Genomic DNA, 18076 nt, shown 5'->3' with positions numbered 1-18076 from the left:
TGCATACCTACCGCCCTACTGAACTTAAAAGAATAAAAGTCCTATTCAGTTAAGTAAATTGTACTGACTGGAGCATCTAATTTATTGTGAGCTATTTCAGTGTGGACGTGAACTATTTAAGTGTTTATTGTGCTTATGTTGCTACCCGTTAACCAACCTAAGTTTGACTTTTGATATGGGGCCATAGTCTACCCTCTTCAGCCATTGGTTCCTTTCTGTGATAATGTTGGCACACTGTTCAAGTGCAATATTGTTGATCACACAGAAAATATCCCACATTAGTGACAGGCACTGGTAGGCCACTGTTTCCTTTTTTAAAATAAAAGAATAAATATATTTTACTTTACCTTTGTTTTTTGCTTTGCAGCGAACGGCCTGGCAGCTGCCCAGACATTGTCATGGGCATCCTGCCTGAGCACTGCAATCAGCGCACATCATTGAATCGGCTTTGAAACCATTCAAAGATGGCAGCCTATGTGTGCTCACTCACAGTGGCCATCTTTTTATGTTTTTAGTTCTACTTTTTAAAAAACTTTGCAGAAGTAGCTGCCAGTGCAGGTGCACAATTGACCATCTTTACTACTTTTTTTACACTTTTACAAAACATTTAAAGTGGGCCAGCAGTGCGTTCACATGCATGTACATACATTTACATTCACTGGTAGCTATATCTGAATTTTTGTTTTTGTAATAGTTTTACATAAAACATTTGCAAAGAAAACAAGCATTAGCTAAGGCAAAAGCTGTGCAGATGTTATGTTTCCAGCACTTCTATAGCTTTCAAAGATGTATGCCATTTATGGTTCTAGAATTGTCCAATGTATGGAATAGGAATAGATAGGATTGCCTAGTGACCGGCCAGGGTTTTGTCCGAACCTGTCAGGCATGTATGTAATGTATCATGAGTATGAGTATTTAAAAATGCGTTGTAATGGCAGTTGCGATGTAAAAACTGCGTTGTAAAAGCATGTGTTGTAATTGTTTGTGTTGTAACGTCATATATTCGATATACATGACGTTACAACACAAACAATTACAACGCATGCTTTTACAACGCAGTTTTTACATCGCAACTGCCATTACAGCGCATTTTTAAAAACTACCATTACAACGCATTCCATTACAATGCATACCATTACAACGCATACAATTACATTGCATAATACTTTTAGGGCAACAGTAGGGTATATAGTGTAGGGGTAAAAATTACTATTCCCACTCCAGTGCGTGCAACAGTAGTGTAAGTGTTGGATAGTGTAGGGGCAAAAATTACTATTTCCACTCCAGTGAGTGCAACAGTAGGGAAAGTGTTGGATAGTGTAGGGGTAAAAAGTACTATTCTCATCTACCCCAAAACCCATACCCACCCTAAAACTAAATAATCTCCATTACTTACCTTATAATGCGTTGTAATGGCATGCGGTGTAAAGGCAGTTGCGTTGTAAAAGCAGTGCAATTTAATGACTGCTTTGTAATGGATGTTTCCCAGGTATGTCAAAGGACTAAGGGCCTGATTTAGATTTTGGCGGAAGGGTTACTCCATCACAACGGTGACGATATGTTGTCTGTCGAAATGACAATTCCCATAATATCCTATGGGGTTTATATTTCGCGGACGGGATATCCGCCACTGTTGTGACGGAGTTACCTGTCAGCTGAAATCGAAATTAGGACGTAAGTAGCTCTAATGTGCAGTGCTATACATGGGCATGCATGGATTACAATTGCGTTTGCTGTTTAATGTAGTGCATGCTCGACCCAAAGGTATTGGAGTGCTTTACATGAACACCAGCTACATTACACAAGATTACAGGGTAGTGGTGCGCTTTATATGAGCACCATATTACATTAAACAAGGTCAGATTAATGTTTTCCTTTATTCACGGGGAGTTTCAGTTATTTGTCCAGAATCACTGGATGTTGAGCGGACACTGAGACTCAAACCTGGTGCACCAGTTCCAAAGTCGGCAGCCATGTTGGTAGCGCTACATGTGCAAGTTTGGTTTGTGAGTTAAGGCATGTGCAAAATGTTTTTGTGCTAGAGCAGTTTGGAAAATTACCTTTGTGAGTTTGACCCAAGGTTGATAAGTCAAACAGTCATGCTTGCAGAAAAAAAATGTCTTAAGAGAAAATAATTCCTCATCTCCATTCTAACATTCACCTCCAAGTTTCCTTCTTGAACTTGTCTAGTCTAAGAATATTACCAGTAGATCATTATGGCTGCAGCTTGCTTGAAAATCATTTAATTTCATGGACACTGTGCAATAGTTCACCTTTGCTCACTTTGTGGCAAGATACTAAGCACAGTCAAGAGTTATAGCTGGTAGATTATTCTTGCAGTCATTTTTAACACATCGCTTTAGCAAACTGTTGAAGATTAGTACACCGACACAGTATAACACATGCATTCTCTGCATACAGCACATCAGCTTTTAATAGCCAAATCGAATGTTAATCCCAATTAATTTTTTCTTCCCAGCATGGAACATGAGGCTAACGAGCTTGAAAAGCAGCACGTGCACAGAGTGTATGAAAGCACAGCTTCCTATTTCAGTGACCTCCAGAGCAAGGCCTGGCCCAAAGTTCGTCAATTTCTTTTGGATCAAAAGCCAGGCAGTCTTATTGCAGACATAGGTAAGTTAATACATACTTTCCACCCTACTGATTTTTGCGGAAGGCTAAGGCTTTTTTGCGAACTCTGTGAATTCTCGCTCTCATTCTTATGGCTTTTTGCTAGGACTGCTTATTGAAATAACTGCTCATGCCTGTTAGCCAACACCTGTACCTTGTTGCTCTGTCTTTAAATCCACAGCCTTGGCCGGCATCAGTTGACACACTTTTACTTTGGCCTTCCAGGTCTAGCTGAACTGATAGTTTGCAGCTGCAGCTAGTTAAGCCTGTTTCTGATTAGGCCACTGAGAATATGCAGCATGCAGTGTCAGACTGGCCTGTAGGGGACCAAGCAGTCCCTGATGGGCTGGTCCTACAGGTCAGTGTGTGGGCAGGTTTTCTGGCTGTTTTGGGGCCTGCTGTATGGTCCTTTTGGCTGTTTTTTGCTGTTGATTTCCCTGTATGGAGAACCTTCTTAAGCAGGATACAGCAAGGTAAGTGTTCAGTCCTTTCCACTGCCCACAGATAGAAGCAGCAACTGTAGACCAACCCACCAAAGCAACACACAGCAAAGGGGCAGTACTCCTCCTAGCAGCTCTTCAGCTCTTCTTCTTGGCAGGGTCCTCTTACTCCAGAAGTGTTCTAAAGCTTGAAGTGTTAGGTTGAATATCTATACCCCTTTTGGCCTTTGAAATAGGGATACTTCAAAGGATTTTCTTTGTAGTGTAAAAGTTCTTGTCCTGCCTGGTCTTGGCTCCAGACAAACTCCTGGGGGGTGGAGACAGCACTGGGAGAGGCCGGGTAGAGTCCTATTCAGGTGCAGGTGGCAGCTCCTTCCACCACTCTAGCTCAGGAAGACCCATCAGCCTGGTAATGGGCCATCAGGATATGCAGGCCACACCTCAACTCCCTTTTTTGTGACTGTCTTGACTGAATGCATAAACAGGCCCCTGTCAGTCTACACCAGCTGTTGATTCTAGAGGCAGGCAGAGGCACAAGGATGGTTGAACAAGAAAATGCCCACTTTCTCAAAGTGGTGTTTTTCAAACACACAATTTAAAAACCACCTTTACTAAAGATATGTTATTAAGTTTTGAGCTCAGGGAGCCCAAACTCCAAATCTCTAGCTGTTCCCAATTGAAAGTTACACTTGTAAAAGGTTACAAAGCAGCTCCAACGATAGTCTATGGGAGAGCTAGTCCTTACAATAGTGAAAAACTAAATTGGTAGTATTTCACTATCAGGACATGCAAAACACACCCGTACATGTCCTACCTTTCCCATAAACTGCACCCTGCCCATGGGGGTGCCTTGGGCCTACCTTAGGGGTGCCTTAAATGCAGTAAAAGGGAAGGTTAGGGCCTCGCAAGTGGTCCCACTTGCCAGTTTGCATGGCAGTTTAAAACTGCACTCACAGACATAGCAATGGGAGGCCTGAGACACGTTTACAGGGCTACTCATGTGGGTGGCACAGCCAGTCCTGTAGGCCCGCTAGTAGCATTTGATTTACAGGCCCTGGGCACACATAGCACACTTTAATAGGGGCTTACCAGTAAGTAAAATATGCCAATCATGGAAAACCAATCAGAATCACAATTTACACAGGGCACATGCACTTTAGCACTGATCAGCAGTGATAAAGTGCCCAGAGTACTTAAACTAGCCAAAACGAAGTCCAGCACACATTAAAAAATACAGGAGGTACATGCAAAAGACAGGAAACTACACCAAGGATGCCAGGTCTAACAGTAGAGTCTGAGAATAACGATCATGGTGGAAACAGGCATGCTAAAGTATCCTGAAAGAGAAGGGAGAAATAGGATTGGAAAAAATCAAGGGTAAAGCAAAGAAAAATCCAGAGGCCATATTATGTAAGTGCTTTAAAAGCAAAATTGATGTTAGCGCTTGCTTCTTGCACCCGTTGGGCACATTGGCATGGTAAAAGGGAGTGCAGCTGCTTCTGTGTCTCGTGCTATAATACAAATCGCACAGGTGCACATTTTGGGCTGGTTTGATTGTGAGGGGGTATTTGTATACGGATGTGGCAGCATACATTGACATTGGCATTATGAAAACAACTAACGTACTGTGATAAACACAAACAGAGGTGATTACAATTAGTGTAGTAAACTGTAATGAATGTTACATAAATCCTTTTACATTTTGATTGTTTGAATTTAAAAATATTTCACTTTCTAGTATATGTTTAAAGCATGTAAATTTGAAATCAAACCACCTGACATTAATTTAACTAATATAATGCAATCTTAATTAGCTACTGACAAGAAATAGTACAACAATTTTCCGAACCCCCCCAAATTAGAATTTTGTCTCCTGAACCACTCCCTATTTTATGCATCTAAGTTCCACTACAATTTATGAGCCTAAATAACACTTCTTTTTTAAGTTCAATTTCTTTATTAAATCATATAATACAACTAGCGCCATATAGAAACTGTGCACAAAGAACAACATTAAATCAATGTAGGAGTATTAATTATGACTAAGTGATTTGGTCATGAATAGGAAGGTAGCATCAACATTACTGAAATAGAGAAAAATATAGTCTTAGATTGAAAAGGGAGGAAGGAAGAGTGAGAAGGAATTAAAAAGGAGGAAGAAAGAGAAATACACTATAAAAGTAGCAATAATGTGAAAAAGGTATACAAGCAAATACATATGAGGCATGCTAAATGGAATATTCAAAATATTTTTCTAAAGAAGAAGTAATAATTCAATATTAATAACAATTAACTATTAATAAAATATATAAACGTAGAAGAACTAAATTAAGAGTTTTGTTAAATAATTGGTCATTGGTAACTATAACAGGTTCTATGGATAATGGAACTGAGTTCAAATTATATGTATCTAATCTATGATTTTGATTCCACCATAGTTGACTTTAAATATTTTCTTTTGTTATACAATCGGAAGTTAAAACCTGTTAGGCAAATGCAATTAATAAATCAACTAATTTCGCAAGCAATACATTTTGTGACCAGATAAAATGTACATCACTCAAACAGTTTTTGTAAAGAAAAGAGTGGTAAGATCCCAGTGAAAGCATTCATTTTTAAACATACTTTTTTCAAAAATCAATAAGTTTGGAACAAATAGAAAACATATGTATTTATAACCCATCATGCTAAAGCATCTACCAAAAATCTTTTGATCAGCTAGGACAAATTTGAATAATTTGGCTGCGGTATAATACATCTGAATATAAAAGTGAGCAAGAGTCTGTAACAAAGTGGCAGAACGGGCAGTAGAAAGTGATTTCAACCATATTTTGTCCCAAACATCTCTAGTCTATGAGCAGCCCGATTCTGTTTCCCCTAGACATTCAATATTTAATTTTAGTCTTGCAGAGCCTAAAGAACTAAGTAGTTCATATATAATAAAAGCTTTTGTATACACAGTATTATAAGGAAGCAAACTAGTGTTCACCCAAATGTTCTTAGTAGAAGATAATATAGAATGTAGTGCAGAGTGAAGAATGTCCTTTAGTAAAGTATATCTGGTGTATCAAACTTTGCAGAGAAAGGGAAGCAAAATATTATTTTGAACTAACTATGAGACTGTTAATAGACCCTTATCTGACCAATTCTTCCAGAATAAAAAGTGTCAATTTTTAGAATTACTTTTATTACATCAAATGGGACTTTTATATAATTGGCAGGTTATAAACCATAAAGAGCTTTAATAAAGTACAAACGTACATAAAGTGTTGAAGAAGATGGCATCCAAAATTTGGGCGAAGAGGACATAAAATGTATGGATAAATATGTAAATGGGGAAATCATTTTGAGTTCCAGAGAGTAGCATAACTTATGTATTTTGGCAGATGTGGATAGTAAAAGACAATGAATTAGTTTAATACTAAATGATTTATGATAGCGCATGAAATCAGGAAAGTTATCTTCCCCATTTTATTTGGGAAATGCAGGATTTTTTTCTATACCATAGGAATTGTTTTTCATAACAACTTTTATTGATATAATAAGGCCCAACATGACCACATATATATATGTATAATTTAGCATACATCGGCATGACGCTCACAATTTAATGATAGAAAAACAAAACAGTTCAACATACTGCAATGTAACTTGTTTGTGTCTCTTCTCTCCGGTCCCGGGTGGTGTCCTGTATACCCACATGCTAAATTATATAATGTATCACATGTCTCGACCATATGTTTGCATTTCTACATCGATAGTTCTAGCCATCGACAAAGGAGGCTCTAAGGTAAGGCCCCAGTGTCTGCCCACCGCTGCCAATCTTTTATATGTTTCTGGGGGCATCCCCTTGCTCTGAAGACAGACAATTCCAACCCCATACAGAAGTCCAACTCTCTCTTCCAAACACCCACCAGTGGTGGAGTATCAGCCCTCCATAGTCTCACTATGTCTCATTTGGCAAGTGTGCGGTCCAGAAATAAGAGGTAGCACTTGTATCTGTGGCCCCCAATTCCATCTTTTCTATGTAGGAAAGTAAATCTGAGAAATCTAGAAAGCTCCCACCCCAGGACCTCGGCGAGGCATGCAATCACTCACTTCCAGAACTTATCTAAGGAAACACATGTCCATTATGTGTGTAGGAAAGTGCCATCAGTATTGCCACAACGCAGGCATACTGGGGATGCCACCAGCCCTGCCCTCCAAAGCTTATTACGGGTATAGTGGGCCCTGTGCAGATATTTTAATTGAATCAGTCGTACACACGACAAGATGGCCGCCCCTCTGGGGGACTCTAGGGCCTCAGTCCAGTCATCATTATCAATGACGCCCAGATCCGCCTGCCATGCTGTCTTGAAGGTCTCCAGCGTGGTGTTGCTATTCGTAATGAGAGATAGATACATTTTCAAAATTTAATGGTCACCTAAATCCTCCATCAGGAGCTTGCCCTATAGTGGGTTAAAATCAGGGAGGGGTGTGAGCTTTCTTGTATATGGCATTCATGCATAGCAGAATTGAAGGTATTTGTAGAACTGGCCTGCAGGCATAGAGTATTTCACTTGTAAATCCTGAAACGATTTGAGGGCGTGGCCATGCATAACATCGTGTATGGAGGACATCCCAATCTGGTCCCAGCCACAAAATCCCTGGAGAGCGGCCAGTTGGGGAAATAGCCTATTACGCCACAACAGTGTATCACGTGTAAGGTGGCCACACCATCCCATCCAATGAAGAGATTGGCACCACACCAGTATCATGACTTTCCTTGACGGGGGAAGGGCCCGAACATCTGATCCGCTATATAGGTAGGTATGTAGAGAAAGGTCCTCCAGTAGCCAACGCTCTACGGCATAGGCTGGGTCGTCTACCGAACCATCCCAGTCATTGAGCACTTGGAGGTGTGAAGCCACATGGTCGGATTGGACATTAGCCACGGCAATGCCCCCGCACTATGTAGATTGAAAGCACATACGTAGTGCTACCCGAGACGCTTCGCCCCCCCTCCACATAAACGGGCCTAGCATAGCATTGACCTGTCAGAACCACAACAGCAGGACCAGATAAGGGTGGTTCTGCAGATTATAGAGTAAGTGAGGCCATCTTAAATATGGCAGAACGCCTGTACAGAGACAACGGTAATCCCTTCCAGGATCTAATTTCGCCCCGTATTCTATCAGTCATTGAGCCAAGATTGCGGTTCCAGGACCCCTTCTGATTATCTGATAGAAATACCCCAAGATATTTCAGACCCTCTATGGTCTGTGACAGATCCATCACCCATCGGCCAGTGCCAAGAGTCCCCTGCAGTGGCCATTTGACAGATTTGCCAACATTTATATATAGGCCCAAGGTCTTTCCAAAGATCCGTACAATCTGTAGGATCCTAAGGCCTGATCTATGTGGGTCAATGAGGAAGAATAGGACATTGTTCGCATACAATGCAATACGGTCGGATATTTCCCTTGTCCACTCAAAGCCCCGGACCAGAGCTCTACGTGGACCAGGGTGGCTAACGGTTTGATTGCTAGCGCAAACAGAAGGGGAGAAAAGGGGCAACCCTGTCTAGTGCCACGTCTGATGATGAACGAGGAGGAGATATAAGCAGCCACTCGCGCAGAAGCTGTCAAATCGGTATAGAGTAACCGAACATATGACAGAAAATGCGGTCCAAGATTTCAAACCTTTCAAACAGTATAAAAAGAAACGTCCAGCTAACCGAGTCGAATGCCTTGTCTATATCTGCTAACAACACGGCTGCTGGCCTGCCCAAGCTTTCGACTGCAGTGATTGCATTGTGAGCCCGTCTAATATTATGGTGAGTTGCCCGGCGTGGCATACAGCCCACTTGATCTGGATGGACCAAGTCTGACACATGGGACATCAGTCTGTTAGGCAGGACTTTTGCCAGCAGCTTTGTCTCCATGTTTAGGAAGGATATCGAGTGATATAAGGTGTGATGTTCTGGGCAATGGCTCGGTTTCGGAAATACAACAATTTCAGCATGTCTCCAATCGGGGGGCAGGTGAGCCACCTGAACCGCCACTCTGACGGTTGACAAAATTTGCACGGGAATCCGTTGGGACTGGGTGCCTTCCCGGACTATTGCTCCGACAATGCACCTGTCAGTTCCTCAAATGTGAGGGGGTCTCCAAGGACCTCAGTGCCTCAGCTGACAGGGCCCTTGGGTGCATAGCCTCAAAGAATCTCTCGATCTGTGAAGCGTTTATCACCTCTCTCTCTGTATATAGGGTATCGTAAAAATTGGCAAAGCTGCTTGCTAATGCAGCCAGATCTGTGAGCACCGCACCATTAACATCACACACCGTGGGTATTTGGGTTGGCATCGTGGCCTGTCGACATCGTCTGTACAGGAGCTTCCCCGAGTTGCCGCCCCATTGGTAAATTGCTAAATTCTGCGTTGGAAGGCCAACCATGCATAGCATGCCTTCTCCATCAATTCCCCTTGATACTGCTGTTGGGTAATACATATTTATCTATGCGCTGGGCCCCCACCGTCTTCCTATCCCTGCCTTTCCAGTTCCATAATGTGGGCCTCTAATTGTATTAGGTTGTGCTTTTGTCGCTTATGCTCCGCTGCACAATAACTAATATCAACTCCCCATATGGTGGGCTTAATCGCCTCCCATAGCATATCCACAGATTAAACTGTCTCTTTGTTGAGCTTAAAGTATTCGTTCAGGGCCTTATGGATGTGGTCCGATTAAATTGATCCTGCAGATGCCATGGGGAAAGCCTCCACCGGAACGGGGGTCGGCATGAGCCAATTAGGAGCCAGATGGCCTTCAGGGAATGATCCGAGAGCCCACAGGGCAATATTGTGGCCTCACCCTATGTGCAAAGTTCAGAGGGGTGAAAATGTAATTGAGCTTGGAGAAGGATTCATGAACTAGGGAATCGTAGGTGTAACCTGTATCCTTGGGGTGGTGAATCCTCTATGTGTCCTTCCGTCCCACAAAGTCCACTAGAGGTTTTAGTCGGGACTCCCGTGTTCCCCCCACTGCCCCAGACACCTGCCACCTGTCTCTAGTAGGGCATAATACATCATTCCAATTCCCCCTGATTACCGCTAGGCCCTCGGGTGTAAGCCCCCAGATGTCTAACAAGCGGTCTACAAAACTTTAGCTCAGGGGTGGGCGGCATAAACAGTACCAAGCATGTGTTCCCCAGATAAAATCCAATGAACCAGGATGTACCTACCCTGTGGGTCCACCCATCACTGTACTAGTGTGAACAGGATCCCACGGTGAATCATGACAGACACTCCCCTGGAGACCCTCACAAAATGCCTTGAAATGTGTGTGTGCGCATCCATAGCGGGCCAGACTGGGAGTTTTGGTGCCCATTAGGTGTGTCTCTTGCAGGAGCAGAATATCTGCCCTAATGCGCTTTGCCTGGCGGAGTATCGAGCCGTGTTTACTTTATCAAGGATGTCCCTGATGTTCCAGCGAACTATCTGTAGCCGACCAAGGGTGTCCTCAGTGGCCTGAGCCATCATTTGTATAAGGGAGTTGCTTAGCACATACAGTCGAGATATGGGGACAAAGCCCTGGGAAAAAACAGACTATGCAGTCATTTTGGAGATGACCATTAACCATGATTGTAGCCCATGCGACCCAACTGGGGGCCAACATAGGATTCGTCCAGTGGATCCCTAAACACCCCATTGTCACAAAGTCAGCAGGAAAGGGTTTAGGTGTACCACCCTAGCCATGCAGCCCACAAAGAGATATCAAGATACTGCACCATTTGGGATAAGAAGGGAATCACAAAGTTTCTACATATAACCTTCCAATTATTCATTTGCGAGAGTTTCATGCCCCAGCTTCAAGGTCCTCTGCCTGCTAACTATTGTGAGCCCTGGAGCGGCAAGTCAATCTGGACCTATTTCTGCACTTCTCCTTCAGTTTGTTTTGCAATTGGCGGGGTTCTCCCGAGAAGGAGTGTGAATGCTAGCATGAAGAGGAGAGGAATAAGGGACAACCTTGTCTAGTACCTCTCTGTAAAGGAATATAGACAGACTGTGTACAGTTAACATATATTGAAGATTATGGGGCAAAATATACATTTAGGGCCAGATCCATGCCATAATAAAGCTTTCCTGAGAAATTGCCAATTAACTCTGTCAAAAGTGTTTTTAGCATCTAAAGAAAGGGCTGCCTCAGAATGTTTTAGTTTGGAAGCATGATAAATAATATTAAGAAAAGTACATGAGTTATCTGCTATATTGTGACCTTTTACAAAACTTGTTTGTTCCAGTCCACTTATATCTGGTAAATATGTTTCCACTCTCAGAGCAAGGACCTTAGCACATAGTTTGCAGTCAGTATTTGTAAGAGATATGGGTCTATATTTTTGGCAAAAAATTGGATTTTTTCATTTCTTTGGTATAAGGCATATCATTGCTTCTGTTAGTGACCTCTTAGAAGCATTTAAATCAGAGAAGGTTTGTAAAAGTTTAAATGATAAGGGATTAAAAAATTGGAAAATTCCAAATAAAATTCATCTATAAAATCATCAGGACGGTGCTTTGTTTATGGGGAGTTTTTCAAGTGCAGGAAAGAGTTCATTAATATTAATAGTCAGAGGCTTCTCAAGGGAGGAAAAATTAAAAAGTTCTGTACTATTTTAATGTAAATTAAAACAAATATTTATCCAATATAGCTTTGACAGTGTTATAGTAGGAGTGTAGAAATTGTATAATACTGAACAAAACTATTCACAATCTCTGATCTTTGAAAACTCTATGACCTTGTGCATTAAGAATACATTTGACACCTATTTGTTTCTTTTCAATTTGAAATAGTTCGCAAGGATGGAGCCAAATCTGTTCTCACCTCCATAATATCTAGCATTTAATTTTAATAAATACCCACAAGCTTTATTTGTAGAGGTTTTAAATTATATTTTAGTCTTAAGAAGTTCTTCAAGGTTATCCTTGTCATTTTTGGAAGTATTATAATTATGTTCTTTGATCTTGTCAAGTAAAGCTAAGGATTCCTTTTCGGCTTCTCTCTTTTTAAAGGCTACATAATAATAAATCCATTAGATGCTGCTTTAAGAGCATTCCAAATAATAGCAAGCAAAGCATCTTCTGTCTTAATAAATTACAAGAATTCCTTAACAAAATTCTCGTAACTCAACAGGAAGTAGGGATCACTTAATAAAGCTTTATTAAATCTTCAATGCGAAGATGTAGAATTAGTGTGAATAATATTGAAATCTTACCAGACTGTGTGGCATGATCGGATATTACTATAGAGCAAATTTCTGAATTTTCTAAGAACTGAGTCATGCTTTTACTGGAAAATAAATAATCAATCCAGGATTGAGACTGATGAGATGAATCTCCACAAATCTGTAAGAGCTCTTTGGGAGATGGTACTAAAAAAACTTTATGAGAGTTGTTAGGGATAGATTTGACTGGAAAATGTCCATCTAAAAAGGGGTTTCTTCATTCATTGCAGTCACTGCCTTAAATAAAATTATCTGTAGAGTGATTCAAGATTTTTGGTGAAATAGTATGCCACAAATCAGGATTGAGATGTGTAGGCCCATATACATTCAAAATACATCAATCTAAATCTTTAACTTTCAGTTTCACCTATATCCATCTACCTTCAGAATCTTTTTCTTCTGAAACTAGAGTTGTGATTGAATGTTTATGACATAAAATAGCTGTTTCTCCCTTATTACCATCAAAAGGGGAGAAAAACATATCACCAAACCACTGTTTCTGTAGTTTATGTATGTCAGTGTCAGATAAGTAAGTTTCCTGTAGTAAAACCAATTGACCTTTAAGATGAGCCAAATGGTACAGCACTCATTGACGTTTAATGGAGTTCTTTAAACCTTTTACATTCCAAGTTACAATCCTAAAATTCATCAATTTCTTCTAGGAGTATAGAGACAAGCATGATCTTGCACAGCAAAATAATGATCATAGATATATAAAAAAGAGAGGATTACAAACATTGGCATAGCCAATAGGTCTCGCCTTTGGGACCTTATAAGTGTCTAGCCTGAGCTATTGCCTCTGCCAATGTCTTTAAGCTATGTTGTAGAGCAGTGCTGTCTACTCAGTACAGCACATTGTGCATTTTTCACCCATGTGTTGTATGTAAGCAGAAAAGCGAACACGTTTTCACTTTTACCACTGACAACGTAAATACTGAGATTACTACAAAACAACATGCAATTATTGGGAAAAATGAAGTTGAACTATCGACTTTCATTTCATTTTCGATCTTAGCCGGTCTGGAGTGTGTTTTACCTGAGTCGGTGCAAGACTTTGCACGTCACCATGCCTGAGTAAAATAAATGCGCTTATCAACATTGTTAGCAAGTCAGTGACGAGAAGGGCGCCTGCTTTCAAGACCAATGCAGGCTCTCCTTTGTCATGTACGGGAAAGCACCTTCCTCCTCTCTACACTGCCATAAACAAATATATACAAATGGCTGTGTGGGGTAGGATGAGAAGCAGTGATACTTTGTGCATCCCTCTTGCCGCTTTCCTAATCTCCACCCCCCAGCTCCCTTCCTCCCAGGCTCCCATCCACCCATGGAATAATGAAATCGGAAGCATGGCTCAATCATTACTAGGCAGGTCAAACTATATTTTAAAAAGAGCATTGCACTGGTGCACATAGCACATACAATGAAGAATCTCTGCTTTTTATCACCAGGCATGAGCACGTATTTTTCCCTATTTAATCACAAAACAAGTTACGGTGGTGCAATTCTACTCCCGTGGTTCATGGAAATCATAATATTCATTGATGACTTGTTTTTCACTGAAGTGTCAGAAATTCATCTGCTGCCTGCCTGGGGGAGTTGCATGTTAATCCTGCCTGGCAGTTAAATGCATGCTACCCCCTGAAATGCGGCCCAATGGAATGCAAACGGCAGAAAACCTGATAACGTGGCCAGCAATCTGGGGTTTGCCGGATGACAGCAATTGAGCAAAAGCTCACATTGCCACTTGGAAACCCTCCGGGCAGACGGACGACTCCTGCCTTGGAGCTGAAATCAAAGTGCAGGGTTACCATCTGGTTTGGAAAAGCAAGGGTAAAGGGAGTAAAAAGAACTTTTGTATGCACTAACCTCACTAATCCATGCCAAAGAGCACAAAGACAGTGCAGTTCCCCCCCACCACTAAAGAGTGCGAGGGCGAGAGCCTCATAATGGAGACGAGGGGACAGTCCCGAGGAAGCAGGCAGCTCGCTTCAACGGAGAAAAAGCAAGACGTTCTTACAGAGGCCTGACAGCTACAAAGAGACAGGTTATTTGAAAGTCTTTAACAGATACATGCATTTTTTGGCTGCGTCTGTCATAGTTGCGCAGGAACATACTGCAGCGACCAGAATTGTCTGGCGTTATAAGGTTTGGTAACTTTTGTATTTTAAATCTTAAAAAACTCAAGTTTTACAACAGGAGCTGTAAGCCAAAAGTACCCAGCTGTAGACACCCTGCTCGCAGCTCTTTCTCCCTCCACGGGCGCAGGAGCCTGACAGGGCTCCCGATTTTATCCTGAGCTGCGCAGTCCCGTTGGGTCCACAGCTGTTCAGGATGTCTTGAAAATCAGCTAATTCTAATAATTTCAGAATACAGCGCACCTGTTACTGCTTCTCCCGCCCACAAGAACACCAAGCATATGCAAAGATATCCTATATTAAATTGGGTGATGTTTTCTGCCTCTGAAGGATGAAAGGTGGAGTAGCGCGTTCCACGGAGTTTACATTTAGGAAATTACTAGTGACACAGATCTTCACAGCAGGAGTTAGCTCACCGCGCAACTCGGCAGACCGAGTCTGGACTTCAGCATTACAGGACCAGAGGGCCATGTCGTGACATCACAGCACCCTAGTTCCAATGACATCCTGAGCAAATCAGTTGCCTATCTCGGCCCTGGCAGTCTAGTGGTACTAAGAAACCCTGTGTCTCGGATCTGAGCTTCACAGCACTTGTAAACTGCTGCTGCTTAAGAAAGAAAATCATATTTAAAATGTGTTTACAAAAGTTTGTTGAACATTGTACCATTACCCTCCTTTCTCACCACAAATGTCAGCAATAGGAAACACATTAAGTACAACACAGCACAGCTGGATTTTATAATACGTCTCAGACATAAACAGCTACAGAAGTTCTCTGAAAGCCCCAATCTCTGTTCTCCATGGTCTGTAGGGCTTGCCAATGTTTGATGCCTGCGCTGGTCCAGACGGGCTCAGTACATTTGGGAATAGCAAGTGGAAAGACCCAAATGAAAAAGGGAACGCAGTTAATGACGCCATGGAAGATAACAGAGGGCCAGAGAGTTTTGAAGAGGCAACGACCGGGAGCACAGACGCCAAGCTGCTTTTAGGGGGCACTATTAGAGAAGGGGTGTCCGGGTGGGAGGAGGAGGGCACCAGCCTACTTTGGTGATGTGCTTCTGTGGAGGGGGCTATTGTGCTGGTGTTGTGGCCATTTTGTGTCCGCATCAGCGGGTGGGTGAGATCAGGGTGATGTCCGAACCCGGTGCCACCCCAGGGGATGTGTCCAATGCCCGTGTGCGCACTGCTAGCTGCTTCCCGCTGCAAGGCGTAGTTGTTCAAGTGGGAGACCAGGTGCAACCTCAGAGGGTCAGAGGTATCCAGCCCCTCAATGATGCTGAGATACCGCGCCACTTCCGCCACGCATTCTCTGAATCCCAAACTGCGATAGTCCATTGCCAAAGCATGCGCGTTGAAGTAGCCTAAAGAAGAAAGGAGAGACGCTTTGCTATAACAATTCCCTCCAGTGCTGAAGAACCAGAATCCGAGAACAGAGATGTTCACTTCTGTATTCCTGTGTTAATTTTAACAATCACGAGAAAGTACACAGAAACAGAAAACTACGCGGCCGCCAAAGTGAAAGCGACTGCGCTGTGTTTCATTAGTAACATGATCCATAAAACAAGGGAGGAATGCGGCTGCCAAAATGCGTGCCGCTGCTCGCTCCCGACACAAAAACGCTATGGGAGTGAACATTTACAGATAAGGTGGGACATACACCCGCCTTTGGCCATTTGCGTGCTTTCATTATTGAAAGCCACACGCAAAGGCCAATATAATGTGTGGGAGTTGCCAAACCCACACGGAAAAGTTTTGGGGAAGTTTGGAGTGCTCACAAGAAGCCTCCCATAGGGCAGCGCATGCACGCTGCGTTATGCTCGACCTAAAAACAGAATAGGAAAGAAGAGAAGAGAAGGGTAGAATATCTGTAAAGGAGAAATGTTCTCTAAACAAAGAATATGTTATGTTATGTTATGTTATAGTGTGTTTATATAGCGCACGGCTACTCGAGAGGAGTGTCCCGGCGCTTTCCACAGGCAGCTCAGTGTAACACAGCAAAACAAACAAACAGCAGAGCACAAGGCAACAGGGGAAAAAAAAAACCTAAAGGTTAAAAAGCCAGGTCTTCAAGCTCTTTCTGAACTGCAGCAAATTAACAGAGCTGCGTAGAGCCAACGGAAGCGAATTCCAAAGCTGGGGAGCCTTAAAGCTAAAAGAGCGCCCCCCAGTGCGCGCCTTCCTAACCCGCGGCACCACGGCCAGAAAGAGAGAATCTGACCGCAGTGAACGGGCTGGACGGTAAAAAGACAACCTCCGTTGCAAATATCTTGCACCAGTGCCAAAGAGTGCTTTGTGCATCAGCGTCAAGGATTTAAACATAATCCGCTTCCGGATAGGCAGCCAGTGGAGCGTCTGCAGCAGCCCAGATACTCGCGCTCGCCTGTGAAGGCCAAAAATGGCACGAGCAGCAGAGTTCTGGGCCACCTGCAGGCGCTGAACCAAATAATCCGGGAGACCCAGGAAAAGGGCATTCGCATAATCCAGCCTGGATCCAATCAAAGCTTGCACAGTAATCCGCCTGTGCTCCACAGAAAGCAATGGTAAAAACTTGCGGAGCATCTTCAGAATGCCAAAACAGGAGCCAGCCAAACCAAGAACATGTGCTCTCAGCAAAAGTTTATTGTCCAGCTTAACTCCCAAGTTTTTGGCAACCAGAGATGACTGTGCGGGAGGGCACATATCCGACGGCCACCAATCCTGCCACTCCGGGTCGGTGGCACAGCCGAAGAATAGGACCTCCGACTTACTGGAATTGGCCTTCAGACTATTCTGTTGGAACCAGTCGAAGACCATCCCCAGGCACCCGCGAATGCTCTCTCCATCAAATGCCTGATCTTTCCCGCATGTGAAGAGGAGTTGCGGGTCATCTGCGTAAGACACGATCTGGGCCCCATGAGCCTCCGCCAAGGCCGCCAGGGGAGACATGAAGATGTTAAACAATGTCGGGCTCAACACAGAACCCTGTGGAACTCCGACTCCCAATGGCGGCATCTCGGCGGCGCTCTGGGAAACCCAAATCATCTGGCGGCGGCCCTCAAGAAAAGATGTAAACCATTTGAGCACCGTCCCCCTGAGGCCGATGGCATGGAGCCTGGCGAGAAGCGCCGCATGGGGGACGGTGTCAAAGGCCGCCGACAGGTCCAACATGACAAGCATGGCCTTACCTCCAATATCCAGAGTCTCGCGAATAACCTCCGAGACCTCCAACAAGGCCGTTTCCGTACTCAAATTAGGGCGGAACCCGGATTGGGATGGGTGCAGTAGGCTATTTGTTTCAAGAAAACCCGACAGGATGCCATGCACATGTTTCTCTGTAATCTTCGCCAGAGCCGGAAGAAGAGAAATAGGCCTGTAATTGGCCAGGACCTCAGTATCCAAACCGGGCTTTTTCAGGAGGGGGATCACCATCGCCCTTTTCCAGGTGCGTGGGACACTCCCTTCCCTCAAAGAGGCATTAATAAGAGAATTGACCAGTGGGTTCACCACCGCTGCCATCCTAGCCAAAAATTTGGCAGGGCAGGGGTCTAACGGCGAGCCCGATTTCAGGCCGGCCAACAACAACAGGGACGCCTCGCTGGAAACAGATGGAAAAACCGACAGTGCAGCGGCAGGCAT

At 43.3% G+C, this 18076-nt stretch overlaps 1 protein-coding gene across 2 annotated transcripts in view; it reads left to right on the top strand.

Moving 5' to 3' along the window:
- TRMT9B (tRNA methyltransferase 9B (putative)) overlaps positions 1-18076 on the top strand; it is a 184903-nt gene that overhangs the window by 80988 nt on the left and 85839 nt on the right. For both annotated transcript variants that reach the window (XM_085642043.1, XM_085642044.1), the window contains one exon: positions 2480-2634. In XM_085642043.1, coding sequence (XP_085498169.1) covers positions 2480-2634 — 155 coding nt within the window. The remainder of the gene's footprint in view (positions 1-2479; positions 2635-18076) is intronic.

The sequence above is a fragment of the Triturus cristatus genome, chromosome 2_2 (assembly GCF_964204655.1).
Source record: "Triturus cristatus chromosome 2_2, aTriCri1.1, whole genome shotgun sequence".
Taxonomy (NCBI): domain Eukaryota; kingdom Metazoa; phylum Chordata; class Amphibia; order Caudata; family Salamandridae; genus Triturus; species Triturus cristatus.
This window is presented reverse-complemented; position numbering and strand designations above follow the sequence as displayed.